Source organism: Oxyura jamaicensis, chromosome 15 (assembly GCF_011077185.1).
Source record: "Oxyura jamaicensis isolate SHBP4307 breed ruddy duck chromosome 15, BPBGC_Ojam_1.0, whole genome shotgun sequence".
In the NCBI taxonomy this organism is placed as follows: Eukaryota; Metazoa; Chordata; class Aves; order Anseriformes; family Anatidae; genus Oxyura; species Oxyura jamaicensis.
The window spans coordinates 9,904,214-9,922,976 of NC_048907.1; the positions used below are offsets into that span (position 1 = coordinate 9,904,214).

General features: G+C 38.6%; 1 protein-coding gene across 2 annotated transcripts; it reads left to right on the top strand.

Moving 5' to 3' along the window:
* The first annotated feature begins 55 nt into the window (after nucleotides 1–55).
* Nucleotides 56–14,732, top strand: TOP3B (DNA topoisomerase III beta). 2 transcript variants are annotated; one of them, XM_035340826.1, is made up of 18 exons: nucleotides 56–238; nucleotides 325–479; nucleotides 1,144–1,275; nucleotides 2,281–2,387; nucleotides 3,892–3,966; nucleotides 4,921–5,117; nucleotides 5,562–5,718; nucleotides 6,810–6,923; nucleotides 7,826–7,916; nucleotides 8,226–8,380; nucleotides 8,608–8,713; nucleotides 9,559–9,705; nucleotides 10,474–10,647; nucleotides 11,424–11,552; nucleotides 11,798–11,947; nucleotides 12,417–12,517; nucleotides 12,773–12,974; nucleotides 14,208–14,732. In XM_035340826.1, the coding sequence occupies exons 2-18, from the start codon at nucleotides 407–409 to the stop codon at nucleotides 14,687–14,689; spliced, it is 2,592 nt and encodes an 863-aa protein (XP_035196717.1). In that variant the 5' UTR covers nucleotides 56–238; nucleotides 325–406; the 3' UTR covers nucleotides 14,690–14,732. The 2 variants fall into 2 exon arrangements, with proteins under 2 accessions (XP_035196717.1, XP_035196716.1); XM_035340825.1 differs by having other exon boundaries at nucleotides 56–247; nucleotides 323–479; nucleotides 14,208–14,689.
* Nucleotides 14,733–18,763: the final 4,031 nt, after the last annotated feature.

An 18,763-nucleotide genomic window follows, 5' to 3' on the forward strand; every position in this document is an offset into this window, starting at 1 on the left:
CCCTTCCCTTCCTTCCCTTCCCCTTCCCTGCCTCCTTTTCCCTTTCCATCCCTTCCCTTCCCCTTCCCTTCCGGAGCCGTGCCCCGGCAGCGCAAGGGGTGCCGCGGACTCCCGCCCAGGTGCGGGGCGGCCCTCACGGTGCCTCAGCGCCCCCCGGGCCTTCAGCGCCCGCCGCCGCCATTTCCCGGCCCCGCTGCGTCCCCCGGCCCGGGGCACCGGAGCCCCGCGGAGCTGTGAGGTCTGTGTGGGTGTGCGTGGCCTCCGCGGTTATTTGTTGCTGGACGTGGTTTTGCAGCACACCCGCCCTGTGTTTTCTCCCCTCAGGCCGAGAGCGGGGTTCCCCCCGTGAGCTGCGCGCTGCAGGAGGCTGCACCGAACCGCTGAGCGGTTTGGGGCTCGCCGGCCGATGATGAAGACCGTGCTGATGGTTGCGGAGAAGCCTTCTCTGGCTCAGTCCATCGCCAAGATCCTCTCGAGGGGTAGGAGGGAAAATAAATTGGTCTCAGGCCTTCTGTTCTGCCGGATTTCACGGGAGGTGAAGTGAGGTTGAGAAGTACCCAGGTCGGCTGCTTGGTTGTCTCTGGGGCAGCACTCACCTGCGAACAGGCTTAGCACAGGTTGTAGCTCTGGAAGTAACTGTGTGGTGCTCCGTTCTCTTTATTTTATTATCTTTATTTTAATGTGTGCCTGTTCAATTTGAGTAATGGAATCTTTATAGCTGTAGCATATGGTAGTGCACGTGCTTTCTGGAAAGTGCCAATCAAGCACACAGTTGCTTTTCAGGGATTTTTGAAGCTACGGTAAACGTTCTGTAAATCATGTGGAGAACATAATGATTTAATTATTAACTGCAGTGATCGAGAAAACTGACTGTATTTGCATAAGGATTTCCTGGTGGGAGGGAAAAGTTAAAGGAGATTCTGAATAGTTTAAGTTAAAAATGAAGTCTACTAGAAAGGTTCTAAAGTGATAATTGACTAGAAAAAAGCCTTGATCAAAGAGCAGAATTTTGTGATCAGGGAAACCCTAGCTGTCAGACCTAGAAAAAAGGGGATGTTGTTTCACAAGAAACAATGGTTATTTCAATAGGTTATTTTTGTTTGCATGTTCTAAATCCCATTGATCACGACCTTATTCTTACAGGAAACATGTCCTCTCGCAAAGGACTGAATGGTGCATGCTCTGTGCATGAGTACACTGGATCGTTTATAGGACAGAGCGCCCATTTCAAGATGACATCTGTGTGTGGTCATGTCATGACTTTGGATTTCATAGGTATTTGTTTGTGAAATGTTCTAACTGATACAATCTGTAGAATTGTCAAGGATTTAACTAATTCCACGATTGCTATTTTCTTCAGGAAGAGCTTTAAAGAAATCTAAAGAGGAAGGGAGGGTGACAAGATTGCTTGTGGTCAGCAGTTCTTGGCTTGTTACTAGTCCTCTGGCTGACTTTGTGAATGGCTGTAGGCATGCAACTTATCTTTTCAGTACCTGAATTATATTACTGGAAAAAGAGGAGAGATGAGGTCAGTTTATTAAGCATTAAAAATTTGCTACTGTGGATGACAAGTAATTAAGGAATACAGAGTCCAAAGGCATAATCTCTAAAGCACCATAGTGAGTTAGTACAAAATAGAGATGTGGTAAGATTCATGTGCAAGGAACCCTATCACTAACTTGCTTTGAAGTGTTGAATTAATCATATGAGTACTCTATTTTCTCTGATCCTAACTGCCTCACAACTTTTGAGGACTAAGTTCTGAGTTATTTACGCAGTGCTCTAAAGAGGTATGGTATCATGTAATTGCTAACCATTATCACCAACAAGTACTTCTGGGAAATGGAAAAGAACAAATGCAGTGATATGAGGTGATGATACAGGATGCTCCACAGCATAACAGGGCTGAGACATAATAACTGGCCATAAGCAAAACAGTGCAGTGTGCAGCTTTTATGTGTGCTGTGAAAATGAGGAAAAATAGCTCCCCCCTTCTCATAACCGGTTAGTTGTATGAAGAGTTTTTTTAATAGCTCATGTTAAAATTTCTGAAAGGTGTGTAGTGTTTTTTTTTTCTTCTATCATGTCTCAAAATTAGCACTGCAATTCACACAAAAAGTTAAGGGGTCCCTAGATAACCAGTAAAACAAGATGTATTAGTGTAGAATGCTTTCCAAGACAAATTTTGAAAGCCAAGTGTTTTATGAAGTAATGTTTTGTTCTGTTTTGCATTTTTAAATATATGCTTGCAGCTCAACTTAATATGCTTCTGCTTTTCAGGAAAATACAACAGTTGGGACAAGGTGGATCCAGCAGAACTTTTTAGTAAAGCTCCCACAGAAAAGAAAGAAGCTAATCCCAAACTGACCATGGTGAAGTTTTTGCAGGTATGCTTTCTTATGAGATGTATTTGAAATGCATTTTTCAGTTTTGTCATGCTTTCGTTTATTCCCTCTGGAGCATATTCTCTTCAAGGATATGTTGTCCTTATTCTTCATCTGTTGAATACAAAGTGGTGAGATCTGTTTTTATCATTCCAAGAAAAGTGAAATACGTGACGTTATTCTGTGGTTCTGGAAAGCAATAAAAATTACTATTAATTTTTCAAAAAACGGTGTAGCATTTTGCTGTGAATTAGCCTGGCTTTATTTAAAAAAAAAATAAAAATCTTACAGTTAAGGTAGCACTGTTTAAGGACCAGAAATATAACCCTCTACCAGCTCTTAGAGTGGATCAGTTATCTTCGCTCTAATATAAGAAATTGAGACTGTTTTCACCAGAGATAGTTTTCTGTTGGAGGGTAATGCCAAAGGATTCCCTGTACTTCAAAATATTTGTTACGTACCTTCCCTCTGCTAAGGTAAACAGGGCATTGGAAGGTACTGTTCCTCACATTGTAGGCTGTTGAATGTTTGATTTATTTATATTCTCCTACTTCCCTAAATTAGGCAGCGTTTGGCAGTATGTTACACAATATTCTAGAGTTGTTCTAGAGTCAAAGATAAATGAGTACATTGCTAAATGAGAGCTTTCTTCTCTGCAGAGAGTAGCTTTTTGTGAAAGATTAGATTTTTTTTTTTCTTTTCAAAATTTCATTAGTTCTTATGCCTTCTGAAATCTTTGCCTTGCTGAATTGACACATGCCTTTGCTCTTTTTTTTTTTGGCTGTCAATATCTTGCTTCTCAAAATTAGAGTGTTGGATACATGTTTGGCTCATAGCAGTACATGCAAAGCCTAGTTTGTAGATGATTTAAAATGTCTCTGATTATTGGTCACTTCTCACACATGCCTCTGAGAGCAAAGTGGTCATTTGGATGCCTTTTCAAAATACTCTTTCTGGAAAGCAGGTATTTGTGGTATAAAACTGATTTCTGTAAGATAAGTTTAGACTTCATGGTATCTTTACAAGCTAGAAAAGTGGTTCTTGGTGGTTTTATATATATATATTTATATAATTTTATTTATATAACATATATATAAATGTGTGTGTGTATATACATATATATATACATATATATATATAATGATCTGGGAATTAAGACGCAAAAGGAGGAAGGAACTGTGGGAATTAAGACGCAGGAGGAGGAAGGAACTGTGCCCAAAGTTCACAAACTGAGTCAGGAGTTCAGGAGACTTCCACTGCTGTAGAGCTGTGCTGATTTTTGTTTTCATATCCTGCAGAAAATTACCTTGTAGGCAGACTTCTGGTCCCGTGAACCACAGCTTGCTTCTCTCTTTAACCACTGTTTAAGTACAGCAGACTTCTTGTTACTTCTAATATATTCTTCCAACCCTTTTTGCACCAAATAACTTACCTTTGAAATAAAAATAAAAGCTATACAGTTAGTGAGATTTGAGTTGCTGAAGAACTGTGCTAATTTCTCTCACAGGTGGAGGGAAGAGGCTGTGATTGCATAGTCTTGTGGTTGGACTGTGATAAGGAAGGAGAAAACATCTGTTTTGAAGTAAGATTTCTTCCTAAGATTCATTATATTGTAATATATTCATTTGTTGAATACAGTACTACTATTATGTTGTTCTGCTGTACTGATACACAGTAAAATTTAAACTAAGTTGAATAAAGTTTAAAGGCACGGAGGGCCTTGGTGGAAATAAATCATGTTTTTCAGCTCTAATTTGTCAGTTAAAAAGTATAAACAATTTCATAGATGTTGCTCATCTGAGATGAATAAGAAGGTCTCTTAAATGTTCAAACATTCCAGTGCTTTGAGAATCAGACTGCTTAAAAGCTGGAGTAGTTATTTTACCATCGTTATAAAACTTAATTTCTATCATCCTTGGTTCATTAGGCGATTAGACACTTGAGCTTAGAGGCTGCTTTTAAGCAGCAAGAGTTTAAGCAGCTTAGTGGCTGCTTAAAGCAGCAGGAGTTTGGACTCTGCCCACAAAGGGTGTAGAACTAAAATTTTGCACAGAGATTTTTTAAACGTCTTATTCCCAGAAGTCTAAATGAAAGCTTTTTTTTTTTTTTTGTCTTGTGTTTAAATAGCCTCATTTTATCAAGCATTTAAGTTTTTTAAATACCGCCATTTCATAACTGTGCCTAGTAATACATAGAAGTAAACCGGGCTAGAAACAGATACATACTCACCAAAAGATGCTGCAGCTGCACTGGTGGATTTATTTGCCCTTGGCTAAGAATAGTGCTTCACTTCCGGCAGTTGCTGTTTAATAAATAAATCCTTCAATTTTGCTCATTCTCACTTCTGAGAGCATGACAAATACTGTTCTTATCAGTTAATGTATTGCCATGACATCTTCCAAATGAAGAAAATAATTACGTGTCAGCAAACATTTTGTGGGGAGGGAGTGTGTGGGTTTTTCTCCTCTAAAGAGAAAAAATGACTTAAGCCCTTAGCTTTCAATTACTTATAAAATATGCTTTTGATCTTCATTAGGTTCTTGATGCCGTTCTTCCTGTTATGAACAAACCCCGTAGCACCGAAAGGACGATTTATAGAGCTAAATTCAGTTCCATTACTGACACAGACATCTGCAATGCCATGAATCATTTGGGAGAACCCAATCGCAATGAAGCTCTGTCAGTGGATGCCCGCCAGGAGCTGGACCTTAGAATTGGCTGTGCATTTACAAGGTGACAGCATAGATTACAGATGGTTTTGTGAAAGGTTCAGCAATACTGCTCTGTCCACAAAATATACCTTAGAGCTGTAGTGGCTAATTATGCTGAGCACCAAACTAAACAATTTTATGCATGGACAAATAAAAAGAAATTTAAATGAAGTGTTACGGCTTTAACTGAGCCAAGATAAAGTACATTGGCAGCTATTATATACTCTTCCTTTATGACTTGTCCCCACATTTCTTTGTGAATAAACAAGATTCTGTGAGGCAAAGTATTTATGACTTCTTTAGCTTTAAGACTTGATGTTTCTGAGATTGCTTTTTTTTTTTTTTTTGACAAATACCTGAATGACTTAATAGATTATTCATTAATGTCTATAAAAGTTTGTGAAATTTTTTGCTTTTCATGGGAATGAGGATATTAATGTACTTGTTCCTGTATTTTTTTTCTTAGATTTCAGACTAAGTATTTTCAGGGGAAATATGGAAATTTAGACAGCTCCCTCATCTCCTTTGGGCCATGTCAGACACCAACACTTGGATTCTGTGTTGAAAGGCATGACAAAATCCAGTCATTTAAGCCTGAGACTTACTGGGTGCTGCAAGCTAAAGTAAGCTTTACAATACTTGTTTGGTAAAAATATGTGTTCCTCATATACAAAGAAATGTGCTTATTTCCATTTTGTCCATTCATAAATTTGTAGCTGCTGACAAGAACTCACAATGGCTACAGTTTACTTGTGTGCTTTCATTCAGTTCACATGTGTGTCACCACTCTCTAGAACAGATTCCAGGATGACAGTTTTTTGTATTAAAGTGGTTATTGTGTGCTGCTTATAAGAATTCCTCAGTGTTAACCAGCTAAGCTTAGACTCAGCCAGAAAGACTACTTGAAACGGTTTGCTTTTGTTCCCTGAGGTCCTTGGACTGACTGTGGTGTTAATTTGAATCCAAGACTTAATTAGGCTGCCAGCAAACATTGGCATTGCTGAGTATTGGAATTTTAAAGCAAATAAAATGCTCATTGTGTTAATTGGCAATTGAGTCCTCTGAATACTTTGGCAGCTTATGGCAGTTTTATAGCCTTGCTGCTGTCCAAGCTCTGAGAGCAAACTAACATGATTTTACTGCTTGTGATGACAAGGATTGTTTAAACAAATAAAAGATAGATGGTAAAAAGTTGCCATTTTTAGATTTTAAAATAAATAATAAAAAAAAGAAATCTAGAATCTACTCTCATCTGTTTTCTGATACATCTCTTTCATGTGTGTCATGCCAGGAAGTATTTGGTGCCTGTTTTCAGAGTTTCATGCTCTCATATAGTCTGGTTCATATTTATTTTTGTATGTGGGATTTGAAACATGACACTTTACTTTTAATACAAAGAATTAGTTTAGCTAGATCAAAATGATAAGCTTTACATTTCTGCCTGCTTCAGCCCTTGCTATTCCTAGCAGTAAAATAAGTATGGTATTTCAGTTAACTGCAAGAATAATTCTAGTCATTCTCATGGCCCCTGAACTCAACGTACTCTATCTTTCTGAGAAGTCCCTGGGAAAAAGAGTGTAACTGCATGTTTGGAGCACTTGTGTTGCTGAACGGGTATTATTAGGGTTTGCTTGCTGGATTGTTGTTGGAAATGTGCATTCTCACACTTTCAGTAATAGTGTTGGTGGCAATTAAATTTTTTTTTGTCCATTAGGTGAATCCTGAAAAAGAAAGTTCTCTCACTTTGGATTGGGATAGAGTGAGGGTGTTTGATCGTGAGATTGCTCAAATGTTCCTGAATATAACGAAGATGGCAAAAGAAGCAAAGGTACAAATATGTATGAAGTGTTGATAGAGCACGTTTCGCATTAATGAAATACTGTTTCATATCTGCTGCATTTTATTTTTTGTTAAAAAGGAGTGTAGAATATCATCTGTATCTTCTTTTGTATTATTATTTATTCCATTCAACTTTGTATAAAAGCGAATAAAAGGCAAGAGGTTCTTGATTGTAGTTCATATTATGCTAGGGTAGTCATCTCAATAGAAAGCTCATTCTTAATATTGACTTTGGTAATGATCATCATTCATGATAGGAAGTCTTCATTACTAAACCTGCTGAGAAATACAGTTCAGAACTCTCAAAGCAGACCTCTTATTTCCCATGAGACACTGTATAAATCAGAATTTAATTACTTATATGGCAATATTCCTGCAGTTAAATTTTTAATCATGTGTATGGTACAGTCTTTATAGCCAATTAACTTGTAATTCTGTTCTGTTCAATACTTGTTTGGCAGTATGTTTGGATTTAAGTGTTTACAGCCATCCAGGTTCAAAGACTGCATGATGCTTTTAAAAATCTGGTTCCTTATAGTTAGGACCATTACTTGGATTAAGCATTAAATCCTTGTAGCACCAACATATGCGCTGCTTAGTTAAATGAGAAGTAAAGATAGCAATAAGCTACCTTGCTGCATTTCCAGTTGCAGTTCTAATCACATAGCACAAAGGGACCTCAGGACTATAACTTTAGAATTTGGTAAACTGTCTCCAGTCAGATTTGCTAATGTAAAAAAATATTGGTGGTTACTGCTCTAAGAAAAACCTCACAGATATGTTGGCAACAGGTAATGTTAGGTGTACCATATGGTTCTAGTCACAATGGAAATGATATATTTATCAGTTACCAACCTTCAAAACTTTTACTGGAAAAATACTATTTTCTAGGTAGAATCTGTGAGTAAAAAAGAGAAGGTGAAGCAAAGACCACTGGCTCTGAACACGGTAGAAATGCTACGAGTGGCCAGTGCTGCTTTAGGTATGTGTACAAGTTCAGATTTTCACACTGATATAAAGCAAAATACCTTGGCTTCTCAGCTGAAGTAATCAAGCATATACATGTTTTGATAGCCTCCTTTCCCTGTAATGTATCGTTTTTGGGGAAGAAACAAGTTTAGAAAGCTTGTCAAAAGCGAAGTGCTGGATAAGATCAAGGTGACAGAAGTCTTATAGAAAGGCCAAACTTATTTATTTAAATGCTTTGATAATTAATACTTTTGGACACAGCAAACAAAATCATCTGCACATCACTGTGATTATGATTTCATTCTCTCCTATCCCATCTCAGGAATGGGTCCGCAACATGCCATGCAAATAGCAGAGCGTCTTTATATGCAGGGTTATATCAGCTACCCTCGAACAGAAACTACCCATTATCCAGAAAACTTTGACTTGAAAGGATGTTTGAGACAACAAGCCAATAATCCTTACTGGGCAGAAACTGTGAGTACATGAAGCAAAACCTGTACTGTTCAACAGATTGTTCTCTACTCTGTGTTTCAGAAATGTCTGACCTGGTACGTCTTGATCTGTAGATTTTTGCAAAATGTCTGTAATTTCTTTTATTTATGGACAATGTATTGTTATGAATTTGATCTGAAAAGTTTCTTAACCTGATAAGAGAGACCTGTTATCCACTTCAGTCTATTTTTTCTTTTACCCTTCACCAGGTAAAAGCGTTGCTCTCAGAAGGCATTAATCGTCCAAGGAAAGGCCATGATGCAGGGGATCATCCTCCCATCACTCCGATGAAAGCTGCAACAGAAGCAGAATTGGGTATAGACAAATTGAATAGCATTAGAACACTACAAGGAAACTGGTTCCTTGAGTTATAGGGGCTGGGTTGAAAATCCCTGAGTTTTAACATAAAATATAATCATCTGAATTTCAGGAACTGGAGGGAGAGCAGACTTTCTTAACTTTAATTTCTGATGACAGTGAAGATCAGAGCTGGTCTGCTCTTCAGTAATTGATCCTCAGCACCCTGAAACTGTTAAGAACAAGGAGCAGCCAACTTAACACAGTATTTCATACTTTCATTTAGAGAAATTTGCCCTATAATAATAGCTCCTAAGTATTGAAATTTGATTGTGTATTTCTGTTTGTAAATCAGACTTTAACTGCATTTTAAATTAGTCTTTATGGTTTGTGTTACTTATATTGAAATGTAAGATTTGACTCTATGTTGTAATCCCTGAAAAGAGAATTTAAAACTTATAATAAAGTATAGCAAATGGATTGTGCTGTTTATTAGGAGTAACTGAGATTGTTGTAGAAAACCAGTAAATTGTGATTTTCAGGAATCAGTGAAATAATCTCTGATAGAAAAACTAAGTATGTTAAAAGTTTGAATAGCTGTAAAGGTTATTAAATGGCCATGTTAGATTTTTATTATACACAGCAAGATGGTATATTGAAAGCACAAGAGTAAGAATTAGTTTCTGTTCGTAGCAGTATAACCTCACTACCACATGATTTTGATGGACTTTCGAATTTTATTTTCCTTCATGTACCTGTTTTTCCTGGGATAGCCATGGAAACCTGGTGAAAAGTTTTTAGTGCAAATTTTATGTAGAGCTGCAGGACTTGATTTGTGGGACTAATATTTTGTTTAAATTCAGGTGGAGATGGATGGAGACTATATGAGTACATAACTAGGCATTTTATTGCCACTGTGAGTGCTGATTGCAAGTACCTACAAACCACCATTTCTTTCAGTATTGGCCCTGAACGGTTTACCTGTATTGGAAAAGTGGTAACTTCACCAGGTAAGACTAACCGGGAGGCAAGTACTTACCTACAGATTATTATTTTTCCCATATATACATTGAGTGGATATAAAAGTGAAGTTTGGGGGTCAAATAGAATTTTGAAGACTTTATTTTTGGAGCTATTAAAGTCACAAGGACCAAACCTTTGTCTTCATTTCCATACTTCAGTTTCCCTAGAGAAAGTCTTATTTTTCATGTAGTAGTCTCAAGAGTTAACGCTACGCTTGACAGTATAAAGACAGTCTTTTTTTAGATAGCAAATGTCTTTTGTGGTTTAGCTTATACAAAGGTGGATTCTTTTTCCACGCGTGTAAGAAAATCAGTTTCCACTCAGTAAGAAGAGTGTAGTACCCCACCACTGAGATTTTCATGGCAAGCAATCCCAATAGTCTTTATTACGTTAATACAACTCACTATTTGCATTTTCTTAACAAGCTCTTCCCATCCATTTGGTGAGACTTCTGGAACTGTGCTTTCATTCAAGGAAATATTTTTTTATTATTATTATTTCTATTTTTATTTTTACTCTCCATACATATCCCTGACACAAGTCACCCCCAAAACAGATTTGATGCAGTGTCGTGGGAGATCTTGTCTCTTGATGCAGTATTTCAAATATTGTCTGCGTGGTATGGCAAACAGTCTGTATGGCAGTGTATGGCAAACTTTGATCTGTATAATGTAGCCCATGTTCAAATTAGAAGCATATATCTTGACCTTTTGAAAGCTGTGAAAATAATCTCTCATTACTTTGTTTACCTCCAGGGTTCACAGAAATTATGCCTTGGCACAGCATCCCATTAGAAGAGAGCCTTCCGCACTGTGAGAAAGGAGATCTTTTTCCAATTGGTGAAATAAAATTGCTGGAAAAGCAAACCAGTCCTCCTGATTACCTGACAGAAGCAGAACTTATCACTCTGATGGAAAAGCATGGCATTGGTACAAACTCGCTTAAATTACTTTATCCTGTAATGTATCTATCAAGAGAGCAAAGGGTCTGAATCATTTCTCTGAGCTATCTCTGTCAGCAGTGACCTTTCAGTATTCATTTGAATAGGTTCAGTAATGATCTTTTTCCTTTCAAACCACAGTAGCACCTCTTAGTGGATAGTGGATTCTCTATGCCCCAATATTCCTTTCACCTTCTTATTCTTATGCCTATTTTCTGGCTAAAGCAACATCCTTTCATAATCCATCATTGTCACTTCTTTGTTAGAAAGAGCTGGTGTCGTGTGGAAGAATGCATCTACTATTCTTAGGAATGATTTCCTGTCAGAACAGCGTGCTTCAGCTTTGCTGACTCCAGTACCCTTCTGTATCTTATACAAGTTATCACAATGATATTTTTCTTTTTCGATCTGACTCGCTTCGTTCAATACATTTTCATAAACAAGTTCAGTCAAAAAGAACATAGTCGCTAACTCCCCTCTATTTTTCCAGAACAAGTGATTGTTAGAATAGCTATCTTCCCATCTCTAATTCCTTGGAAGAGATGAAAGGATTAAGGTTAAATACACATTTCAGACTTTCCAGAACTGCAAAAGAACGTATGTGTTACTAGATAGAGAAATTACCCACTGGAAACAGGGTAGCAGTAAAAACATATATGCATTTTAAGCTGTCTAAGAAGTGCTATAATATGACATAAAACCAGAGAAGTCAGAAATAATTAATTGGTGAAAGCTTTGATGGATGTATCTTCCTTTGCGTGGCAGGAACTGATGCAAGTATTCCAGTCCACATCAACAACATTTGCCAGCGAAACTATGTCACAGTAGAGAGTGGTCGGAGACTAAAGCCTACAAATCTTGGAATTGTTCTGGTTCATGGTTATTACAAAATAGGTCAGTCAAATATTCTTCACCCAAAAAACCATCCTCTTACCTTTTGTCTCCTTCAGTATATCAAAGGCTGTTGTCACTGTGTAAGTAATATTTGTGTCTGAAATGATGCATCTAGGAAAGTATTACTAATTCCACAAGCCATAACAATTCAAACTTGTTGATGTCAGTTTATGTATGGGGCAATTTTCTACTGGTTTTGATATTCCATTACTGCTTTGTTGCTGATATCTCTGGTTTTCTGTTAGATGCAGAATTAGTTCTTCCTACAATTCGCAGTGCTGTGGAAAAGCAACTCAACTTAATAGCTCTGGGTAAAGCAAATTACCATCAGGTCCTGGAGCACACCCTTGACATCTTCAAAAGGAAATTTCACTATTTTGTGGATTCTATTGCAGGTAAAACTTGTTTTACATGTAAAATTCTATGCAACTACTTAATTGTTGTAAAGATGCTGTTAGAAAATACTTAAGTATTAGGTTGCTTTTTCAGAGGTTTTGGTTCACTGAAAATTGTGCCATGACTGGGAGTTTCCAGTCATATGAATTTGCTCTCCAAAGGGAAATAAACTCAATCATGTCTCTAAAATTCCATTTCAGACTTATTTGTGACTGTGTAGAGTTCTGAAAAGCTGCAGACTAGCTGAAGTACTTAGCCCAGTGTGTTTGTGTGTGCTTATTGCAAAACTCTTTAAATAAAAAGTTGTCTTAAACAGAAGAGCATTGTGAATAAACTATTCACAATAACAATTTGAAATAAGCTGTTGACTATTCCCATTATTTCTTCACAGGTCCTGTAGATGATTTTGTGCAAGGTTTCCTCCTAGGAATTAGAATTGTAACATAAATGTAATCATCTCTTCTGCAGGTATGGATGAGCTGATGGAAGTGTCTTTTTCACCCTTAGCTGCCACGGGTAAACCTCTTTCCCGCTGTGGCAAATGCCATCGTTTCATGAAGTATATTCAGGTAAGTTCATGTCACACTTGTATTTTAAACTTCACTTGCTGGGCGACGTTGAGTAGAAACCCTTTTTCCATTACTGAATTTGAATTCAAATGTGGTTGTCAAGAATGGATTTCTTGAGGAGGGGTGGAAAGGCAGGAAGCCTGATGGAGCTTTTCCATGGGTTAAAAACCAGAAAGCAGTTGCAGTTGGATTTCCTGTAAGTTTTGAACCCTACTGACAATACAGATGTTCTGGTAATTTATATTCTCTTTCCAGGCCAAACCAAGTCGTCTGCACTGCTCTCACTGTGATGACACCTACAGCCTCCCCCAGAATGGTACAATTAAACTCTACAAAGAGTTACGTTGTCCCCTGGATGACTTTGAGCTGGTGCTGTGGTCTTCTGGATCCAGAGGAAAGAGCTACCCTCTCTGTCCATACTGTTACAACCATCCTCCCTTCAGGGACATGAAAAAAGGTAGGAATGTTGCGAACATACAGGCATCAACTTCACTTGAAATAAATTAGGTACAATCTTATGGACTGTACTTTTTAAATAGTTTTTAATGAGGGTTGCCTAGTATAAAGTGCTACTCAAATTATATTAGATACCTGAAATTCGTATCTAAATCGGTGAACAAAATGTGTTAGTTAACTCACTTCTGAACACTATTATTTTTTGCTCTAATCACCACTGGCAAAGATGTTGGTCATCTTTGCAAAAGTTTCCTGTGTATTGAATACAAGAGAGGCTACTCTTATTACATTTGCTATAAGACAGAAGAGAGAGGCTAGTAAGTTTTAAGCTATTCTTGTTATTTCAGTAGCCCTAGAATTTAGTGAAAGCTGTTTTCACTGAATAGCTGTGTTTTGTGCATGAATTCAACTACTGCAAGATTGGCTATTTTTGAGGTGATCTTTTTTTAAAATGGCTTATGTGGAGTGGCTAGAGAAACACTTTACTGTTAGTCATATAGCCATGTCTTAAAATTTTTAGAGAAATGCTTGGAACGTTGAATGGACCACAACAGGTTATATAAAGCCAAATAAGAAATTAACTTATTTGCATGAAAGTGACTTTTCTAATGCACAATATATGGATGGGATATAGTTTAAGGCCAGCTCTGAGAGTTTCTGGGAGGGGAATACAATTGAATACGATCCTGAGAGGGGAATTGTATTTTGATGCAGAGATAGTGTCCTTCAACGACTTGTAGCACACTAAGAGGGGAAGAAGTAGCAGTTAGTATGACAAACGTGAGACCAAAACTTATTTAAGGTACCACTTGGAAGCTCTGACTGCGTATCAGGAGCTTTTTGGCATCTTTTTATTGCCATCTTTTAATTAAAAATGTCTTATGCTGCTAGCATACAGTGCAATTATTAAATGAAATAGCTAGGATCCATACATTTCACTGAAGACAAGTTTTTTTTAATCACTAATATATCCAAGCTTTATGTACTGTACAGTGGCATTGTCTGGGAATTCTGAAAGCCATTAATAATAATTAAAAAAAAAAAAAAGAGGAAGGGATTATTCTGAGTATCTGAAAAGGCAGATTGCCTTTAGGGGATATGTTCCTTTGTGCAGTGGTTTAGAAAACCTGTAATATACTAAGCTGTCTTTCAGTTCTGTGTTTCTCTTCCTGCAAACTGTGTAGTGGTGATGTAGAGGATTCCTTGTGGTATAGTTTTACTCTTCTTCCACCAGGAATGGGCTGTAATGAATGCACCCACCCCACATGCCAGCATTCTCTTAGCATGCTTGGAATTGGGCAGTGCGTTGAATGTGAGAATGGGGTTCTGGTGCTAGACTCGACATCAGGTCCCAAGTGGAAGATGGCCTGCAACAAATGCAACGTGATCGTGCACTTCTTTGAGAATGCCCACAAAGTCCGAGTGTCACCAGAGACCTGTGACTTGTGTGATGCAGCCCTTGTGGACGTAGATTTTAACAAAGCCAAATCTCCTCTACCTGGTGATGAGACCCAGCATTCAGGCTGCGTATTCTGTGACCCTGTGTTTCAAGACCTGGTGGAGCTGAAACACGCAGCCATGAGGCACCCCATGCACCGTGGGGGACAAGGAAGAAGGCAGGGTCGAGGAAGAGGTAAAGGCAGGAGGCCTGGAGGAAGACCCAATCCAAAGAAACCCAAGGACAAAATGGCAGCTCTGGCCGCTTACTTTGTATAACGACTGCACAATACAAAGAATAAATAAACTTCTTATAAAAATTTGTTTCTCTCTAAGTTCATTTTAAGTATTTCTGATCTTTATCACTTTCCTGTTCTTAGAAAAGTTAAAGGGGTATAACAATCCGCGATTTAATCATGGTTTAATCAGCAAACAAGTCTTCTGGATGATCAGTTAGTGACTAAGCCTTTAAGCTTTTAATTGGAATTCAATTGTCCAAGTGGACTTCACAAACAGGAAGGAGACTGAAAAAGTCTACCTATAGTGTTACTTCTGGCTAATAGAAAGGAAATGAAATTTTCCTTTTCTGTCATTTCCAAAGCCTTTGTCAGCAATACAAATGCCAGGAGTATAATAGCTGATTAAGATCGGTGTTATGCTGCTGTAGCTTTTAGATGTGGAATGGGCTTTGTTTTATCTGACTTCTCATCTTCTAGTAAATGATTAGTAGCCTCAGATTTTTAAATTACATCTGCTATAATAAGAGCGCTACAAATCTGCCTCTCTGCTGCATCTAATAGTATATGAAAATAATGCCAATAGACATACAAATTGGAAATTCCAAATGTGAAGGGGAATGTCTGTCTAGAGCAGTGATTCCCAAATAATGGTCCATGCAGCCAGGTATCTTTAGGTCAGTGAGTCACAGTTAAGTGAGACCTCCTCCCACTGCTGGAGGACAGATAGAGCTCTCATGCTCTTCTTCTCTGTTCATGTAGCTGATTGTACCTGCTCAAATACAGTTTGTAATGTCTGCACCCCATATTGTCATTTCAGTGTTGGCTAGTTCATTATATGGAGCTGTATCTCGCCACTGGTGCCACACCACAAAACCTAATTTTGTCCAAGTATGTAATACTCTCTCCTTTCCTTCCATGTGCACATAGCCAATCCATCTGATCAAGTACAGTTTGTATCATCTGTATCCCCAAAACAGTTTCAGTGCTAGTTGTGGTCGGATGAGAGGATACCATCGGCTTTACTTGCTGCAGAGGCTGCTGCATTTGAATGCAGAATATGCAGAGCAAAGTGACACGTGACTGACTCAAAACAGAATGGAAAGATGAGTCCCTGCAAAAGGTATTGTACAATACTATTGTTCAAATTGGCACTGTGTGCAGTTACTGAACAAGAGAAAACACAAAACACCGCAGCCCCCTGTTCCTTTGATCAAATGTTTTTATAGTTACAGCTCAAACATGACCTATATTTTAATAGTATTACTTAAAAGACGCAGATTTAGGTAGATTTTTTTTTTCTGTAGTTTTTGTTTTGTTTTTTGTTTTGTTTTTATCCCAAATACTAAGTCATCTTTCTGGTAAAAACAAACTCTTCATATCTCCCTTAGCCTGGATTGAGTAGTTTATTCTCTTGAAGTTAATCTTACTGTAACATCTTAGGCCCTAAAGTTTAGCATAACCTAGAGTAGTTTTCAGAGGGGATTGTATTGGTTCAGTTGTTCAAGCCCTTCCTTACCTCCTGTAGCCTGCTTGGATGCACTAGGATACTGCTTTAAAAATACCTGTGTGTTCAGCTAGCTTCTGCTGCTGTGTATGCCAGTGGCTGGGATTTCTGCAATACTTAGGGTGGCCCTGAAAGTGTGGGAAACCTGTCATTAGTCATTCCATGTGGCTTTTGACCTGTGTGGGAAACATTTTTTTAATTTTAAAAAATATAGTTATTATGTTTTTATTTTGGCCATTTTCAGACAAACATTTCCTTGTAAAATCTCTTTGCTGAATTAGCCCCAGCAGAAATTAAGTGCTGGGAACTTTCTGTCATGCTTAGAATGAGCCTCTTAAGTGTTTTGGCAGGTTTGAGTAGCTCCCTTTTACCTACCACAAATGGCAAAGGTCTTCTTTCTGCCCCTGCCTGAGGAATGAAGGCATTGCTGGATGTGCCCCAGCGGGCTCTCAGTGCTGTGACCTGGCACACAGGCTGGCGGTGACGATTGTCTTCAGAGTGGAGTGGAAAGAAGGTGAAGGTGACAAGTGCTTCCAGTTTCTGTTTAAAACTTAAGTGGCACGTTCCTGGGATTGCTTTATGAGGTGTGAGAGAGCAAGAATTTTCTTAAAATGTTGAAGTTGCTGGAGATGTTTCTAACAGTAAGGTGAGCACTGTATGTATCACGTCTGCGGTTCTCACTGGAGAAACAGGAGTTACAGCTTATGAAATAAATCTCTCCTACTTTTGGTTTACATTCTGTGGAAAAAGCTCAGGAGAAAGCTTTTACAATTTAGGAAAGTTACTTCATGAAGTAGTGTTAGTTTTAAAGAGAGGAGATTGGTTTTGCTCCCATAGGTGATGAAACAAAAATGAATTGATCTGTGCTATGTGGTTGCATGCTTGTCCACACCTGAGATGGCACTAGCACATTCTTGCTTTTGTCACCCTGGTGTGAGAGAAGTAGCAGTTGGTCTCCCTGGCAAGTTGATGCCAAAAAATGGACAGACGGTGCTCGGAAGCATAGAGAGTATCAAAATACAGGTCTTGATCTGATGATTATATGGAAAGGAAGGAAAAAAAAAAAAAAAAAGAGGGTCAGATCTCTGATAGAAACAGGGAAAAGATACAGTGCAGACAAAAAAAAAACATGTCTGAAAGTGATCAGTGGCCATTTTGGGGGCTAGTAATATTGAAGGCGTGACTTCACACCATACCTATGGTTACTCATCTAAATCATTCAACTTTTAAAAACAATTTTTGTTCTTGGAACTGCCAGTAAGGAGTGGTTGTAAGGATGCTGCAGCTTTCCCTCTTGGCTGCTTTCCCAGCAGTCTTTGAAAGTACTTTTTGGTCTTCCCTATGTGAAGCTACTGTCGGGCTGCACAGTATGTACTTCTTGTTTTTCCAAAGATAATTGTATGTGGGATAAATTTTGAGCAAGACTCATGCTGCTGAATGGATCTTGTGAGGAACAAAGTTGGAAGTTGCTTTGAATTTTGATAGATTTTCTTCTGCCAAATCCACTGGGGCTGAGGCTCAAGCAGTAGACGTTTGGTAAAACCTGCTGTGGCTTTCAGGGACTCAGTTGGGAACATTTTGTTGTGTTCAAGTTGTTATGTCAGGCTGTGACAAACTCCTCAGTGATTTTTGTCCTCCAAACCTAGTCTGGATCTAGGCATCAGGCCCTCAACCCATCTGGAAAAAAATAATCGTGATTCACCCAGGAAGCAAAGGGAAGAGCAATGTTTAGATGCCGATCCTGCAAACTGCTTTTGAGGAAGGCTGCTGTTGTTTTCAGCAGAGCTTTGCCTGCTTTCCTGGAACTTCTAATAGGATACAGGCCACTGCAGTTTAGCATGGGAATACAAAGGGAAGGGGTGGGATAAGGATCTCCTTGACAGTAATGACTTTGGAATCTCTAAAAACCTCAGCAGTCTCTGTTGCTGAACACAGTTAACTTAGTGCCAGATGCTTCAGCTGGGCACGAGTGTTAAATACGTACCCATTTCAGCAGGAGTTCAAAACACTCAGATGCTTCACAAAACCGACCTTCCAATCACTGAATTAAAAGCCCACTCAAAAAAAAAAAAAAAAAAAAAAGTGTAATAAATAGCACTCTCTTTTTCAAGGTTGATGAATTCTTAGAGGATCCCCTCTGCAGTGTTCCATTATAAAAAATAAAGTTGTGAGAGCATTAATTGTGCTGCTTCTTTCTTTTCAGAGCTCTCTGGCAATTTTAAAAAATAAGAAGTGAGGTCTGTGGCTTGCTAGCGTTTTCAGTGACCCCTGGAAGCTGTTCTAATACCAGGTGAGAAGCCTTACTGCTCTTAACATCTGAAGGAAAAAGCTGTTGCTAATTGTACCTGCTGGAAACCGCAGCCGTCTGGAAGTCTTGTCCCGTGTGCATGTCCGGACGTTTGGGGATGGAGGAGGGGGTGCGGGATGCAAGCAGCGTTAAGGACACGGATGCGGGGCGGACAGGGAGCTCTGAAGTGTTTTGTTTTTTTTTTTCTTCCCCAAGCGAATATCCAGGTTCATGTCTCGATAAAACGCTTTGAACGTGTTTAACACAAATGGAAGTTGTGAGAAGCCCCCAGCGTGCCTTTCAGTCGGTAGCTGTCAGTGCCC